The sequence below is a fragment of the Rhinatrema bivittatum genome, chromosome 8 (genome assembly GCF_901001135.1).
Source record: "Rhinatrema bivittatum chromosome 8, aRhiBiv1.1, whole genome shotgun sequence".
Taxonomy (NCBI): Eukaryota; Metazoa; Chordata; class Amphibia; order Gymnophiona; family Rhinatrematidae; genus Rhinatrema; species Rhinatrema bivittatum.
In genome coordinates this window covers 241,861,219-241,878,897 of record NC_042622.1, presented here as the reverse complement: position 1 = coordinate 241,878,897, position 17,679 = coordinate 241,861,219, and the positions used below count along the sequence as shown (strand labels likewise).

Genomic DNA, 17,679 nt, shown 5'->3' with positions numbered 1-17,679 from the left:
CCATCTTACTTATTAGACTTCTGGCATTGGCATACAGACATTTCAAAGTGTGTTTTTTGTTTGTATTAACAACCTGCTTTTCAGTTGTTTGGGATAATTCGGAAATCATTAGCTTCGGTGACTTTTTACATATAGGCATATGGACTATGTTTGCTTTTAATGACTCTCTCTGTTGGGATGCCCTAACTCTCCTGTTTCATTAGTATCCTTCAAGGATACATTTCTCTGAACCATGCACTGCTGAGTGACTGTCGGCTTTCCCCCTTGCTCTAGTTTAAAAGCTGCTCTATCTCCTTTTTGAAAGTTAGTGCCAGCAGCTTGGTTCCACTCTGGTTAAGGTGGAGTCCATCCTGTCGGAAAAGTCTCCCCTTTCTCCCAAAATTTCCCCAGTTCCTTACAAAGTTGAATCCCTCTTCCCTGCACCATCGTCTCATCCACGCATTGAAACTCTGGAGTTCTACCTGCCTCTGGGGACCTGCACGTGGAACAGGAAGCATTTCAGAGAATGCCACCCTGGAGGTTCTGGATTTCAGCTTCCTACTTAAAATCCTAAATTTGGCTTCCAGAACCTCTCCCACATTTCCCTATGTCGTTGGTGCCCACATGTACCACGACAGCCGGCTCCTCCCCAGCACTGTTTATAATCCTATCTAGGAGACTTGTGAGGTCTGCCACCTTCGCACAGGGCAGGCAAGTTACCAGGCGGTCCTCACGTCCACCAGCCACCCTGCTGTCTTCATTTCTAATAATCGAATCACCAACTATGATGGCCGGCCTAACCCTTCCCTCCTGGGCAGTAGCCCTGGGAGACTTGTCCTCAGTGCGAGAGGACAAATCATCACCTGGAGAGCAGGTCCTTGCTACAGGATCACTTCCTGCTACACCAGGGTGATGTTCTCCTACTGGGAGACCTTTCTGATCCAAGGCAGCACTGGGGTTGCCAGACTGGATTTGGGACTTGGCTAGTATGTCCCTGAAGGTCTCATCAATTTACCTCTCTATCTCCCTCAGCTCCTCCAAGTCTGCTACTCTAGCTTCCAGAGATCGGACTCGTTCCCTGAGAGCCAGGAGCTCTTTGCACCAAGTGCACACATACAATCTCTCACCGGCAGGTAAAAAATCATACATGTGACACTCAGTGCAAAAGACTGGAAAGCCCCCCTCTTGCTGCTGGACTGCTGCCTTCATCTTAGTTTTATTGAGTTCCTAGTTAAGTTTAGGATACTAAGGGAGTTGGAATGAGAGTACTTTAAATTTACAGGTGAATTTACTAATTAATCAGCTAGTGTCCTACAAGAGGATGATTAAACTTTCAATAAGGGCTGGTACAATAGTATGATTTAGTTAAGACCCTGATTGATTTTTAATGAGAAAGTGTCTCATGCCTAAAAATCAAGGATTGAGTAGGTGGGAAAGACAGACACTAGAATTCCTTATTACCTCAGACACACATAAACTCTAAAGAATATTTCCCTTAATTTCACCTTGTAACAGTGACGACAATAGGAATCGGATGATAACAAGCCCTTTATTAAAATGCCCGACTCTGGCCGAGTTTCGCTCCCTTGCACAGAGCTGCCTCAGGGGCAACTAAAAATAGACATACAAACAATTAAAACACATACATATGAATATTAAACGACATACATAAAAAAACGCATAAATAAAATTTTTTTTAAAAATTAATATATATGTCATGAAACTATCTTGTGTTAAAAGACATAAAATCAAACAACTACATATATATGTGTATAAGAGTGTGTGTGTACTTATGGATACAATACAGTAAAAGAAAACATACATGTGTGGCAGACAAAAAAATGCAAATACTCAACAATATTCTTATGCAGAGAGATACGATTCTTATGCAGAGAGATGAGAGATGGTGACTTTGTGTCATGCATAATGTAAAATTGTAAATGATACAGTCAATACTGGTTATAAGACAATAAATATGATATGTAATGCTTACTTCATTTTACCAGGACTTGATTTGATCAATGCAGAAAATTGTATTGATTGTGCCTATTTGAACAAAAAATAATTAAATAAAGAATGAAAGTGAAAATAAAAATACAAATGAAAATGTAAAGAAATGAATGAAATGAAAAGAAAAAAACAAAAAAAACAAAAATTAAAAACCATAAGGAATGAATGATAGAAAACTTAAACGGGGTCTACCTTCAGTGCCGATGTATTTTCAATCAAATAGACTTGATCTAATCAGCGTAGTGTTGCTACGTAATAGCTGCTTTGAGGTAAAACCGTTCTATACTTGACAACTGTATTAGATAAGAAATATCTTGATGTCATTCATAAAGCACTCTTGAACGATTCAAAACAATGCTTTGCTATTAAGTTGCACAATGTCACTCATAAAATGGCAATGACTGGCAAACCTAAAGTTGTCTTATAGAACGGCTTGTTCTAAATTGTTAGATGATAGCTGTGATCGCAAATAGCACTCAGTTTGAAATTAACAACTCGCTCTAAATTTTACTAACAGAACTATGTTAACAAGGAATATGACTTGTACTGTAGCTAAAGAGAGCTAATGTTACTAACTACTAAAGCAAACCGGAGTAAATGTGAATGATGCAAGGCGGTACTTACATTTGAAATGACGAGCCGTAACTTAGCTGGTCAAGAGAGAAGACGCCGCGGATAGCGTTTATTTATGCGAGTTCTCACGATATCCAGCTGGATTTTCGCGCCAAAATCATAAAAATGAAATCAACTTTAAACAATGATTTTATAATCATGAAGATTATGCATACTGTATCGCCTATCTCTAAAATTCCTACAATTCAAGACTACTAATAAAAAACATAATTTATACTATACTTTGAGTACCAAGAAAAAAAGAATGAAATTCGTACGAGCTCTCGCGATATCTAACTGGATATCTACACTAAAATCAAAAAGAATGAATTCTGACCATTAAAATAGTGTGTGCTATATCATCTGTCTTAAAAACTTCAAGAATTCATGGATATTAGTACAAATCATGATACAAGCTGTCAAAATGAATTAAAGATTACTCTATATTATTTTATATAATTTATTTATTTATTTATAAATATTTTATACATATTCATTTTTCAATGCCCATACTTTTAGATCAAGATATAGGACTGCCTTAAGGAGCCACCAATGTAGAGTCATTCACAGCAGTGTAATTCATTTTGACAGCTTGTATCATGATTTGTACTAATATCCATGAATTCTTGAAGTTTTTAAGACAGATGATATAGCACACACTATTTTAATGGTCAGAATTCATTCTTTTTGATTTTAGTGTAGATATCCAGTTAGATATCGCGAGAGCTCGTACGAATTTCATTCTTTTTTTCTTGGTACTCAAAGTATAGTATAAATTATGTTTTTTATTAGTAGTCTTGAATTGTAGGAATTTTAGAGATAGGCGATACAGTATGCATAATCTTCATGATTATAAAATCATTGTTTAAAGTTGATTTCATTTTTATGATTTTGGCACGAAAATCCAGCTGGATATCGCGAGAACTCGCATAAATAAACGCTATCCGTGGCGTCTTCTCTCTTGACCAGCTAAGTTACGGCTCGTCATTTCAAATGTAAGTACCGCCTTGCATCATTCACATTTACTCCGGTTTGCTTTAGTAGTTAGTAACATTAGCTCTCTTTAGCTACAGTACAAGTCATATTCCTTGTTAACATAGTTCTGTTAGTAAAATTTAGAGCGAGTTGTTAATTTCAAACTGAGTGCTATTTGCGATCACAGCTATCATCTAACAATTTAGAACAAGCCGTTCTATAAGACAACTTTAGGTTTGCCAGTCATTGCCATTTTATGAGTGACATTGTGCAACTTAATAGCAAAGCATTGTTTTGAATCGTTCAAGAGTGCTTTATGAATGACATCAAGATATTTCTTATCTAATACAGTTGTCAAGTATAGAACGGTTTTACCTCAAAGCAGCTATTACGTAGCAACACTACGCTGATTAGATCAAGTCTATTTGATTGAAAATACATCGGCACTGAAGGTAGACCCCGTTTAAGTTTTCTATCATTCATTCCTTATGGTTTTTAATTTTTGTTTTTTTGTTTTTTTCTTTTCATTTCATTCATTTCTTTACATTTTCATTTGTATTTTTATTTTTCACTTTCATTCTTTATTTAATTATTTTTTGTTCAAATAGGCACAATCAATACAATTTTTCTGCATTGATCAAATCAAGTCCTGGTAAAATGAAGTAAGCATTACATATCATATTTATTGTCTTATAACCAGTATTGACTGTATCATTTACAATTTTACATTATGCATGACACAAAGTCACCATCTCTCATCTCTCTGCATAAGAATCGTATCTCTCTGCATAAGAATATTGTTGAGTATTTGCATTTTTTTGTCTGCCACACATGTATGTTTTCTTTTACTGTATTGTATCCATAAGTACACACACACTCTTATACACATATATATGTAGTTGTTTGATTTTATGTCTTTTAACACAAGATAGTTTCATGACATATATATTAATTTTTAAAAAAAATTTTATTTATGCGTTTTTTTTATGTATGTCGTTTAATATTCATATGTATGTGTTTTAATTGTTTGTATGTCTATTTTTAGTTGCCCCTGAGGCAGCTCTGTGCAAGGGAGCGAAACTCGGCCAGAGTCGGGCATTTTAATAAAGGGCTTGTTATCATCCGATTCCTATTGTCGTCACTGTTACACAGCTCACTGGATCGGCTACCGCTTTGTTTTTTGGGTCCGTCCTTAATTTCACCTTTCACCAAACTTTTATAAGCCCGAAAATTTCTGAAAGCTATACCTACCAATCCCCTTTAACCACTGTTAAATTAATCTTCACTCGGTTAATGGAAGGGTTTGAGATTCGGCACGTGCTTCTGGTCCTCCTCTACTGCAAAGGGTGCGGGGCCTCTGGAAGCTGGGGCTGTGGAAGTCAATCCCTGGATCACTTTGCGGTGACCCTCTGGATTCTTCTCCCAAGGGATGCTGGGAGCAGTATGCAGATGAGCCTTCCGGTCCTCCTCTACTGCCAGTATATTGCAGTATAAGAGTGATAGTTTGTTCAAAAGATCAAATTGCCCAGGGAGCACCTGGGTTAGATCCCCAAGCCCATATGTGATCATCCTAATTTTATTTCTTAGACTGGTCCTTGGGATAGCTGAATCCTTCACAAGCTATAATCTCTCTTATTGGTACACTGTAAGAATTATCCAATGTTACTGGCATCACACAGGTCCCTTCTCCAGCTAGTTTCTTAATATTTTCACACTTTTCTGGAATAAGAGGTGGGCAGTCTTATTATTTTTCCTCCCCTGTATTTTGAACTTCCTTTCCAGAGAGCACACTTTTGTTGTTCATGTACTTCCTTATTTACCAATTGGACAAACGATGCGCACTAGGGCAATGCAAATGACTTGGTTTTGGACACCTGTGCAAAAGTAGGATATTATACATTAAATAATCATTACATTAAAAAGAAATGAAAATGAAAATTCCCTGTAGCATCAAAAGAATGTAAAAGTGACCAAGCTGTTAGAAAAAGATATAGTTTTGTTTTTCCAAATACATTGCCAGCTTTGCATATTTACGAAGCTATTCTCCACTGGCTTTAAGTGAAAAATTTTTATATGAAAGTCAGAACTTGGGAAAATGAAAAAAAAAAGGATGAGAAGGTCATCTTTGTCATTACCTATTTCAGCATACAAGTTTGCACATTAAATTTTGTGGCAAAGTGACATTTCACAGGCCCTCCTTCTGCAAATCTCAAAATATCTGCAAAAGAAAAATGATGACTCTTTGTGTAACTTAACAGATGGGACAACGTATACCCAAAAGCCCAACCTGCTATTGAAGAGTGAATTTTACAAGTTTGTGTAGGGTTTGCTCACAAAATACAGATACCCGTGACACTATTCCCAGCTGTGACAGAAAACCCAATGTCCTTGGCGAGAAAGCATTTGAAGGTGATAAGTACATGGAGTTTTCTGAATAAATTTCACAGTCTAGTAATCTGGTATTGATTTATTGTGACAGACAGACCAAAGATATAGTTATCAGCGAAATGGTGAAAAATAGATCCCATGGCTAGGAAGCTATTTTTAACTGTTAGAAAAAAAACATACTCAATTATCCTTTGAACAACTCTGTTGTAGTCTGAGAGGGAACTTGAGAGGGAATGGGAGGCAGAAGGCATATCCTTGAGGGGTACTGGAATGATCTGTCCTTCAGGGACTCCTGGTATTTAGGGGTAAAGAATTTCGCCTTCTATGAATACCCCAGTATGAGTAGGATTCTACAACTATGTCCACAATATAGAGGAGACCTACCTTTCACACAAGCTGCAGAAGATGACCATTCTAGGAGGGGGTGTCCTAAGAATGTAACTTTCATTCCTCTGTGTTGAATGATCTCTCTTTCTCTTCCTTCATAGCTTTGATGTTGAAAATGGCCTCTCAGCAGGGAGAAGTCCCCTGGACCCACAGGCCAGCCCCGCCTCAGCACTCATCCTACAAGGAACTTTCCCCCACAGCCAGCGGAGGGAGTCCTTCCTCTATCGTTCAGACAGCGATTATGAAGTTTCGCCTAAAACCATGTCCCGGAACTCATCCATTGCCAGCGACCTGTGAGTAACGTTTCTTCTTTCATTGACATGACATCTTGGTCCCATTAATAAGTTTTCCATTCAAATACACCTTGAAAGGTTTCTGCCAAGAATCATGTTCCTCCTCCTCTTTAAGCCTGGAGGTGTCAGGCACCTATATTAGCAGTAGTGCTAGCAGCAAGGAGCCCTGACCCTAGCAGCAAGGAGCCCTGACCCATCAGCCATATGATGGGTGTCTTTTGGATGCCTGGCTGAAGAGCAGATGGGGAATATTGGGGTTTATGATGGTCCTCTGATGCTGTAGTTCTCTCTTCTTACCCAGGATTTCCTAGCGCGTAGACTGATGGACTCGGGACCAGCAGGTTTATGCTCCCCTGCCAGCAGATGGAGATGGAACTAGTTGAGGTCACAGTATATATAACCCTGCAGTGACCCCAACTTGCCAGTATTCTCCGTCTCCAGCAGTTGGTGGACGTGCATCTCCCTATGGGGATTGCTTTGAGCTTTTTGAAAGGAGTAATGTGAAATTCTAAATTCAGGAAAAGAAAGCCCCGCTCTCGTGTGGTGATAGCTAAAGGTCCCTCCCCCAGTTGAGAATTCCTGAGGCGATTTCCGTGGTCCCTCAGAAGTGGGCCTTGGTCTGGTAGCTGGGTTTCCTGGCGTGGACTTAGTTGCTTGTACAGCTGAAAGGCAATGTGTGCAGGAGGTTGAGCATGGCAGTTACAGCAGATGCTCTCTCCCCTGCCGCCAGAGACCGTCTCTGTACTCAGCCAGTAAGCAATTAGCTTAGGTAAGGTTAAAAAAAAAAAAGAAAGTTTTACCTGAATCAGAGATAGTTGGAGAGGTTTCAAGAATTCCTTCAGGTCTCTGTTCTTGGCGCACCATGCCAACGTTTGTTGGGGTTGGGGAACTGGGCAGCCTGGCGGGTTAAGCGGCCCCCGGTGGGCTAAGCCTCGCACTTGGGCTTTTTTCTTGCTCACCATGTGGTCAGCTGCAGAGCTTGTTTTCGCATGCTCTTGTGCATGTTCTGCTGCCCTCTATAGGCTGTCTAAGTACACAGTGTGTCGGCTTTGTGCACACGCTGTGCGCTCATTTGTTTGGCAGCTTTTTACATGCACAAACTTCTTTATGTGCTTCACTTGGCACACAGAGTGTGCGTGCATCTTGCAGCGCACTTAATTTTTGGGCACATTTCATTTTTGAGCGCAAGCTGTTCTGACACACATTTACCAGAGCAATAGCGCCGGTAAGCAAGAAGCCTTAGCGTCATCCTATTTGTGTTGCCTGTCGTATTAGGGCTTCTCAGCCTGACCTGGCTTCTAACCTGTGTGAGCGCTGCTCAGACGCTCAGGGAGAATTTTCTTCCTCGGATTTTGCTAAACCTGGCTCTTCCCATTCTGATGATGGGTTGGTCACGGCCTTGAACGGGGGGGTACACCAGATCTTGGTTCTCCCTTGATAGGCTTCTCCGCTGGCAAAAGCAGTTCTGTGGGACCAGCTCCAGTTCCTTCTGAGCTTGCTCTGGACCTGGCTGCTTTTTCTTGGGTGGAATTTTTTCAAGGCTTACAAGCTTTTCTTCAGGTGCAGTCCTCCGCGTCCCCCATTTCTGTTGTTTCCCATTGATATCTGCCGAGTTGCAATGTGTCCTCTGTCCTCCCTCTTCCAGTCCTATGCTTAAGTGCTGGGGATCGTCCCGGCTCCCTGCAGGTGTTCCCGACAGGAATCTAGATGGCACTGATGATGTTGATCCAGATTCCCTGGAAAATGGAGAAATTCCTCCAGGACTGGAACTGTATTGAACCATGTTGCGGTTCTTTCATAGAGATAAACTGTCGGCCCTGGTTTTCCAGACCTTGAAACAGCTGGGTGTCCCTGGTTCGGATGCTTTGTCAGACAGAGCCGAGGAGGAATCCCATTTTGTTTTCCTTATGTAAAACCTCTTGCTTTTTCCCTGTGATGGATGCCATTCAGGAATTGACTGATCTGGAATGGGATGCCCCAGAGGTAAATTTTAAAGGGGGTCAGACATTGGAAGACTTAATACCCCTGGATCCGGCTGTGAGAGAGCGTTTGCGTTTTCTCAAAGTGGATGCTCTGACATGTGCCGTTTCTAAGTGGATGACTTTCCCCCTGGAGGGAGGAGCAGTCTTGAAGGATGTACATCATAGAAGGACTGAAGCTATTTTTAAGCAAGCCTATGAGGCAGTGGCTATGAATTTACAGATTGCCTCCTGTTGCACCCTAATGGGGAGATCTTGTCTGCTTCTCTCTCAGGAAGTTGATGAGTCTGGAGGGAATTCCAGAGCAGTTATGGAGCCTGCTGCCACCCTTTTAGCAGAAACTGTAATAATAATTATCCCAAAAAATATTCCGCTATAAAGTGAAGGCTCTTATTATATATGAAGAATGACCGTCATACAGCGCCCTTGCAACTGGTGGCTTATGCTGAGTAAGCTTTTACGAGCGCTGGGGCTTTATAATCATAGGTCACTTCATTATGCTCATAGAAGAGGTTCTATAAGGCTAATATATCCCCCCTTACTTCGGTTATTGGGGGCTATATAAAAATGCACTTATCTTGCAACAAGATGTAAAAAATGCAGCTGTACTTAAATCTTCTGCACTTGTCCTTTGGAATCATGGATCAATCGTGCAGCGAAATTGAATTCTTCCTTTGTGTCTACTGACACTGCAATATTTCGAAATGCTTCTTCTTCAGGGAACACAAAGCTGTAAGCTGCAAGAGGATAAATTGTTTGAAAAGTGCGGTCAATATACCATCGGGGGTAGATTTTCGTTGCATTTTTGGTGCCACAAGCTACCTGTTAGTGTTGTTTCCCGTAATTGACCTTTTTAGCAGATGCAGGCTGTGATTTGGTCCAGACCTCAGCCAGAGGAGTGGCTTCGGTCAGGCATCAACTCTTGTTGCGAAATTGGTCAGCTGACACAGCTTCCAAAGCCAATCTTACCAAGATGCATTTAAAGGCTTGCTCGTGTTTAGGAGTGAGTTGGAGAAACTGGCCAGTAAGTGGAGTGAGTCTCCGGTACCTCGGTAGCCAGAGGATAAGAAACAGTTACAGTGCCCCTTTGGTATGAGGGGTTGTTTCCGGGGTTCCAGGCGTTTTTGTCCCTACAGAGGGACGACCTTTCAGCGGACTTGGCCTTTTGGTAGGTTTCAGTCCTTTTGTCCCTGGCAGCCTATGAGAGGAGCGGGCTTGGGTGGTGGACTTTCCCGAGCTTCCCAATGAAGGTTTGCAGACCCACCTTCCGGAACAGGAAATAGGGGGATGTCTCTCTCTCTTTTATCGGAGGTGGGTCAAGATCAAGTAGGACCAGTGAGTCCTGGAGGTGATATGTGAAGAATATTCACTGGAATTTCGTAGTATTCCTCAGCATGTGTTCATGGTGTTCCCATGCCACTCCCTGCAGAAGAAGCAGGCAGTAGAGTTCACGCGTCAAAGATTCCTCAGACTGAGGGCTGTGGTTCCAGTGCCCACATCTTAAGAAAGGGGGGGGCGATATTCCATTTATTGTGTTGTGCCCAAAAGGAGGGCTCCTTTCGTCCCATCATGGATCTCAAGAGGGTCAACCATCACTTGAAGGTGACTCATTTTTTAATTGAAATCTTACGTTCTGTAATAATGGCGGTGCAGTCGAGGGAATTTCTGACCTCCTTGGAACTGTCAGAGGTTTACCTTCATATTGCCATCCGATTGGAACACCAACGCTTTCTACGCTTTGTGCCATTATCAGTTTTTGGGCACTGCCCTTTCGGTCTCGCCACTTCTCCCAGAACATTTTCCAAGATTATGGTGGTGGTAGCAGCAGCCTTGCGAAAAGAAGGAATCCTGGTGCCCCTGTATTTGGACAACTGGCTGATTTGAGCCAAGTCTTAGGAGGAGAGCCACCTGGTGACCTTATTGCAGGAGCTCGGTTGGGTGGTGAACCTGACCAAGAGCAATCTTCAACCATCCTGGTTGTTGGAGTATGTGGGAGTCCGGTTCGACACATGACAGCACAGAGTTTTCCTACCGGAAGTTTGGAACCAGAGATTGATGTCTCAAGTGTGCCAGTTGATGAACACTATCACCCAACGGTGTGGTCCTACCTACAGGTACTCAGTTTGATGGCAGCTACCTTGGAAGTGGTGCTGTGGGCAAGGGCGCATATGCATCCTCTTCAGCCCTCTCTGTTATCTCATTGGAACCCGCAGTCACAGGATTATGCGGTTTGGCTCCACTTGCTGATGGAAATCTGCTCCTGCCTCCAGTGGTGCTTGCAGAAAGATCATCTGAGAAAACAAGAGTTCCCTTGTCCTCTCTGGCCTGGTTGGTACTCACGACAGATGAGTCTCTAAGGTTAGGGGGCTCACTGTCTGAGGTTAATGGCCCAGGGGCACTGGAATGCCAAAGAGTCCCTCTGGAACATCATCACCTGGAGGCCCGGGCGGTATGGCTGGCATTCGTACAGTTCAGCAACAGGCTGCAGAATCAAGCGGTTCATGTGATGTCGGGAAAACTCTACAATGGTGGCCTATATCAATCGCCAGGGAGGAACCAAGAACCAGCAAGTGTCACAAGAAATAAACCAGCTGGTGGAATGGGCAGAAGATCATCTGCAGATGATCTCGGCCTCTCACATTGCAGGAAAAGACAACGTAAAATCAGACTTTCTCAGCAGGGAGAATCTGGACCCAGAAGAATGGGTGTTGTAGCTGAGGCATTTCAGCTGATTGTGGATTGCTGGGCCTTCCGTTCCTAGACTTGCTGGCGACTTCTTGAAATGCAAAGGTTCCTCGCTTCTACAGTCACAGGAGAGATCCGTGGTCCCTGGGAATAGACGCTCTCATACAGGTCTGGCCAGAAGACAGATTTCTTGATGCCTTTCCTTCGTGGCCCTTGCTGGGCAGGATGATTTGCAAGATCAAAGACCATAGGGGGCTAGTACACCTGGTGGCGCTGGCCTGGCCCAAGCGTCTATGGTATGCGGATTTGCGATGCATCCTGGTGGAGGCCCCCCTTTCATCTTCTGCAGCATATGGATCAGCTTCAGCAGGGACTGGATCTTCACAAGGATCCAACTTGATTCTGCCACTTTACTCTGCACTTGTTAGTTCTTCACTTCCTTAGCTTATGTGTGGGTTTGGAGAGTTTTTGAGGCCTGGTGTGAGGAGCGGGGTGTACTTCTTCATTCAGTTAAGATCCTTTTCATTCTGGATTTTTTTTGCAGGATGGATTGAATAATGGCTTGGCTCTTAATTCCTTGAAGATGCAGGTTGCAGCTCTTGCCTGTTTCAGAGGCCTGGTGAATGGTATTTCCTTGTTGTCTTATCCTGATGTGGCTTGTTTTTTGAAGGGAGTAAAGCACCTTAGGTTTCCCTTGAGGTTACCGGTTCCATTGTGGAGTTTTAATTTGGTGCTGGACTTTTTGGTGGGCCCTAGATTCCGACCACTGCATAGCCTTTCCTTATGGCTGTTGACTTTGGAAGACTGTGTTCCAGGTGGCTATATGTTCTGTGCATCAGATTTCTGAGCTGCAGGCATTGTCTTGCTGGGAGCCATTCCTTCGGGTGACTCTGAGGGCGTTACAGTTGTGTACTGTTCCATCCTTCTTGCCCAAGATAGTTTCAGACTTTCGTTTGAATCAGTTCATCTCCTTGCCATCTCTGGATAAGGTTAGGGATTTGGAGGAGTTTCACCTGTCTTCACTAAGGAAAACAAAATTATCAGGTAAGTAATTTCTCCATTAAAGCTGGAATAGAAGTACATCCCAGTTAAGGCCAAAGTTAGGGTCGCTGACCACCTGGCCCCAGGTCAGAAGGAAATAGAGAACAATCGTGCTTTTACAAACCTTGTTTGAAATATTTTCAGTGGAGTAGTTCCCAAAATGTGATGAGAAAGGAGGTGGAGAAAGCTGAGATTGTCCTGCCTGTTCCTTGTGACCCAGAGCCAGGTCACTTTATGCAGAGGAGGCCTCTGAGAGTGAGACGAGAAAGGCATTTAAAGTGACTAGTATTGTGTGTGAATGTATTCCTGAACTTTTGTCAGCATGAATGGACCTCAGTACAGGGGTAATTTCTACCCCTACTTTATATGTCTGTAGTGCACATTTTTCATGGCTAATTTATCCCTTTTGTTTTCTACAGACATGGAGAAGACATGATTGTGACCCCTTTTGCACAAGTAGGTTGCCCTCTCTCTTGTTAATCATCAAGATTATCTTTATAATGAGAATCGCATGGGTTGAAACCTTCAGTATTGACAATATGGAGGCCACGTCTCTCTCCAGCAGAGATGTAGAAGGGAACAATACCTTGGATAAAACAGGTTCTTATAGTTCTATAGCTCCCACATAGACATGAAACTGCACTGACAAAACCCTCCTCTGAGGTAGTTTATTACTTGATCCAAGGGAGGGGCAGTTAACCATAGAAGAAATACTGAGGTCCATATTCAAAACTGCTATTTAGATGGATAACTTAAAAGTTATCCATCTAAATAGCAAATGTGGAATTTTCAGTCACATATCCATTTAAATTATAGCCGGATAAGTAGTTATCTGGCAGCACTGGAAGCGTAAGCTTACATTGACGTTTACTCTTCCATTGTTGCTATGTCAGAGCAATGCTTGAGGTGCAGAGGGTCCTCCGCTCCTGGCACAGATGATAAAGGTATTGGCCAGGATGGGGAGGGACAGGGGGTGGGGTGGGGCAGGAGGTGGGGAGGCAACCGATTGGTGTGTGGAACCGGGAACTGTGACCTGGCATACAAAGGTTTGGGGAGAGGGGCGTGGCGGTAGGAGACCATGGCTTGACAAGGCTTTAGGGGATTGATCGCCCTCTAGTCTATATTTTGTTGGGTAATGACAGCGCTACTTAGTTGGATATCATTTAAAGGTATCCAGTTAAGTAGCTTGTTATCTGGTCACACAAGGCCGGATAACAAAAACTTAACCAGCTATATTCAAACATAACTGGTTAGGTTTTTGTTATCTGGCTATATGTAGCCAGATCACTTTAGAATGGTTATATTTAGTGGGACATTTATCCTGCTGAATATTTATTTATTTATTTATCGAGTTTTATATACCGTCATTCAGTTTCGCATCACAATGATTTAAAAAGTTTCGATGTTTAACATAGTGTCCAAAAGATTCATGCAATTGTTAACATAGATATTGTATGCTTTATAAACATAGTTCAGATGTCAAACTATACAGGTTCTATTATGTGCTTGCATTGGTTCCACATGTTTGCATAGGGCCAGTAGGAGGGAAGTAATATCTGAGAGCCATTGGGTGTTTTGGTAGGCTTTGGTGAATATCCAAGTTTTTAGTTCTTTTTTGAAGGTTTTTTAATTTTGCTGTGTTCTAAGTTTGGTTGGGAGGGTGTCCCAGAGTTTGGGACTTCCTAGGGATATGGCTCTCTTCCGAGTTGAGGTAAGTTGTTTGGAACGCGCAGGTGGAATCTTTAATAGCTGAGCGGAGGTTTTGGTTTGGAGAGTGGAGTTTTATAGATGTACATAGCCAATTTGTTTGCTTTTCGTATATTATTTTGTGTAATATGGATAGTATTTTGTATTCTATCCTGAATTTTATTGGGAGCCAGTGTAGTGATATAAGTGTTGGAGAAATGTGATCGTGTTTTTTAGTTCCTGTAAGTATTATGGCGGCTGTATTTTGGAGGATTTGGAGTGGTCGCATGGTAGTGAGAGGTAAGTTGAATAGCAGGGAGTTGCAGTAGTCTAGGTTGGAGAAGATGAGTAGTTGAAGGACTGTTCTAAAGTCGTTGGGGGAAAGGAAAGGTTTTAGACGACGTAGGGTTAGGAGTTTGTGATATCCGTCTTTGATTTTAGTAGTGAAGTGGTTCTTGAAGGATAGTTCATTGTCAATTATGACTCCTGGGTTGCGGGCATGAGTGACAGGGGAGATTGCTGCTTTTTGGTTCATTATGTTGAGTGGTGGTAGTTGAGGAGAGTTATTCTTTCTATCCAGTATGATTATTTCTGTCTTATCGAAGTTTAGGATGAGTTTCATGTTGGTTAGTAGTTGCTTTATTTTGGTGAGGTATGTGGCTGTTTTTTTGTAGATGTCTTCTAGAGTGTTGTGTATTGGGATTAGTATTTGGATATCAAACGCATATATGAAGTGGGTCAGTTTAAGGTTTGAGAGGAAGTGGCATATCGGGAGAAGATAAATGTTGAAGAGTGTCGCAGAAAGAGCGGAGCCTTGGGGAACTCCGGTGTCAAAATTTATTTTCTTTGAGAGGGTGTCGTTGATTGACACCTGGTAGGTTCTTTGTGATAGGATGAGAACCATTATAGGGTTTTTTCCTTTGCTCCAATTTCGGAGAGACGGTCAATCATGATTGAGTGGTTTACCGTGTCGAAGGCTGCTGATAGGTCAAGTAGGACTAGAAGGTAGCTGTGGCCATTGTCAAAGCCTTTGAGCACGTTGTCGTTTAATGATAGGAGTAGTGACTCAATGTTCAGGTATTTCCTGAAGCTGAATTGCATGGGGAGTAAGATGTTGTTCCTTTCCAGGTGGTCGCTGAGTTGGGAGTGGACGATTTTTTCAATAATTTTGGCAATGAATGGTAGGTTTGATATGGATCGGTAGTTTAGTGAATTTTCTGGATCAAAGTTGGTCTTTTTCAGTATGGCTTTGATAATTGCTGATTTTCGGCAGTCGGGGTAGTTTCCTTCTGTGAGGGATAGGTTCACGATGTCGGTTAACGTTTTGGTTATTGATGGTTCAATGGCCTTGATCCTCTGTATGGGTATACTATTGATAGGGTGATTAGCTGGGTTCATTTTTTTGATGATAGCTTGGATTTCCAGTGAAGATGCTGAATCAAAGTTGGGCCAGCTTGGTGTTTGATTGATTTGTATTTTCGGGTCTTGCGTGTTGTTGTTGAGGTTGTTATTTATGAGGTTTTTTATTTTTTCGTTAAAAAAATCTGCGAAATCGTTGCTTGTAATCTTGGAGGTTGATGATATCTGGTCAATGGAGGATTTGATTAGGCTTTGAAAGCATTCTATTGAAAAGCATTCTTGGGTTATGTTGGAATTTGTTTATTTTGTTTGAGTAGCAGTCTTATTTTACATTGTGGATACGTTTTTTGTAGTCTGCTAAGTGTGATCGGTTGTTTTGTTGTTCCTCCATGTTTTCTCTTTTTTTCGGAGTTCATGTTTGGCTGATCTGTTTGTATATACCCTCCAGGTATATACCCTCCAGGTGTATATACCCTCCAGGTGTATACACTTTAAATATGACAGTCTCCAGCTCCAATCTACAAGCAATCTGCGAGCGTCAAACAGACACTGTAAAGTACCAGACCTTACGGATAGCATACTGAAGCACCTTAAACTTAAATCTCAGTGTTTCAACAGCGTCCCACAACCTAAGGAGTCAGCCTCACAGGGCTCCCATTGGAGACCACAGATCTCCCAACTACTCACGCCCCTAGCCTAGCCAGCCCTCACAACTGCTCACTCCCTAATCTTATTTGAGGACTTTCAGCGGATACAACAATCATCCTTCACAGCAGTCACCCCTCTAGCACTCAACCAGCGGAGGACCATACAGCGAAGGACCTTCAGCAGTTACAACAATCATCCTTCACAGCACTCACCCCTCCAGCACTCAACCAGCGGAGGACCTTTTCAGCGGAGGACCTTCAACAGATACAACAATCATCCGTACACAGCATTCACCCTGCTAATACTCAACCAGTTAAAGAAGCAATCATCCTTCACAGCACTCACCCCTCCAGCACTCAACCATTGAAGCAGCAATCATCCTTCACAGCTTTCACCCTGCCAACACTCAACCAGCGAAAGAAGCAAGCAACTCAAACTCATAATCAACCCTCTACTATTCCTACATCAACAGCGGAGTCAATCCACCGAGCCAACATGCTAACCTACCCCATCCCGATTATTCATCGCCACGTCCCTCAGAATTTGAGACCTCTACTACGACCCTTAAACCAAGCTAAGAGATCTCTCATCCCTATCATGATTTCACCTCTCACCCAACTTTTAGGATTCACGTTATTTTCTCTGACACTTTTCAATGCCCAATCCCTCACTAAGAAAACCCACATCCTCAATGATTTTCTGCTGGATTCCAAACCAGACATCTGTGCCATCACAGAAACCTGGTTAAAAAGTTCCGACATCCCCCTGATAAACCAACTACCGATACACCTCTACGACTTCTTCTCAATCCCAAGACCCAAAAAAAGAGGAGGAGGACTTTTACTAGCTACTAAGAAAGAACTCCATCTAACACAGCATCCTGTCAAATCTTCCTCAAAAAAACTGGAACTAGGTTTATTCAAGTCAAAACACATCCAAATTCTCCTAGTCTACGCCCCACCAGGAATATTGGACACTGAAGCCTCCCCTCTCATAGAAACGATTGCCAAATACATAAATACAGACTTACCGGCTATGATATTGGGGGATTTCAATCTCCATGTCGATGCCTCGCCACTCTCTCCTATCTGCGATACCTTCCTCTCCACTCTTAGAGCAATGGGTTTTGAACAAATCATCAACAAACCTACCCACAAAGCTGGTCACACACTGGACCTCATATTCATCAACTCAAACCTGTCTCACAAGAATTCTCCAGTCTGCACCCCTGTACCCTGGTCAGACCACTCCCTGATATCAACTACTCTCACTACCAAAGTAAATCCTGCAAAAACTCAGCCTCACTCTACCATTCACTTCCGGAAATTATGCCCTTCTGACACTCTTAGCGAACAGCTAACTAAAGATCTCCCTAATTTGGACTACTCCAACCCCAACTCTGCGCTTTTCACTTGGAGCAGTATCACGGAAACAATTGCCAACAAACTATGCCCGAAAATGACAAAAATCATCAACTGGTCACAAAAAACGAAACAACCATGGTTCTCCCCAGAACTTAAACAAATGAAGCTAGACCTCAGACATAAAGAAGGCACATGGCGTAAAAACCCTAACACCAAAACTCTTTCAGACTACAAACGCTTCCTCCATCTCTACAAGACCTCTCTGCTACAGAC

General features: G+C 42.4%; 1 protein-coding gene across 3 annotated transcripts in view; it reads left to right on the top strand.

Annotated features, from left to right (window-relative positions):
- The window catches only part of PDE4C (phosphodiesterase 4C), a 969,601-nt gene that overhangs the window by 765,350 nt on the left and 186,572 nt on the right, over positions 1 to 17,679 (top strand). For all 3 annotated transcript variants that reach the window (XM_029614335.1, XM_029614336.1, XM_029614337.1), the window contains 2 exons: positions 6,453 to 6,644; positions 12,769 to 12,805. In XM_029614335.1, coding sequence (XP_029470195.1) covers positions 6,453 to 6,644; positions 12,769 to 12,805 — 229 coding nt within the window. The remainder of the gene's footprint in view (positions 1 to 6,452; positions 6,645 to 12,768; positions 12,806 to 17,679) is intronic.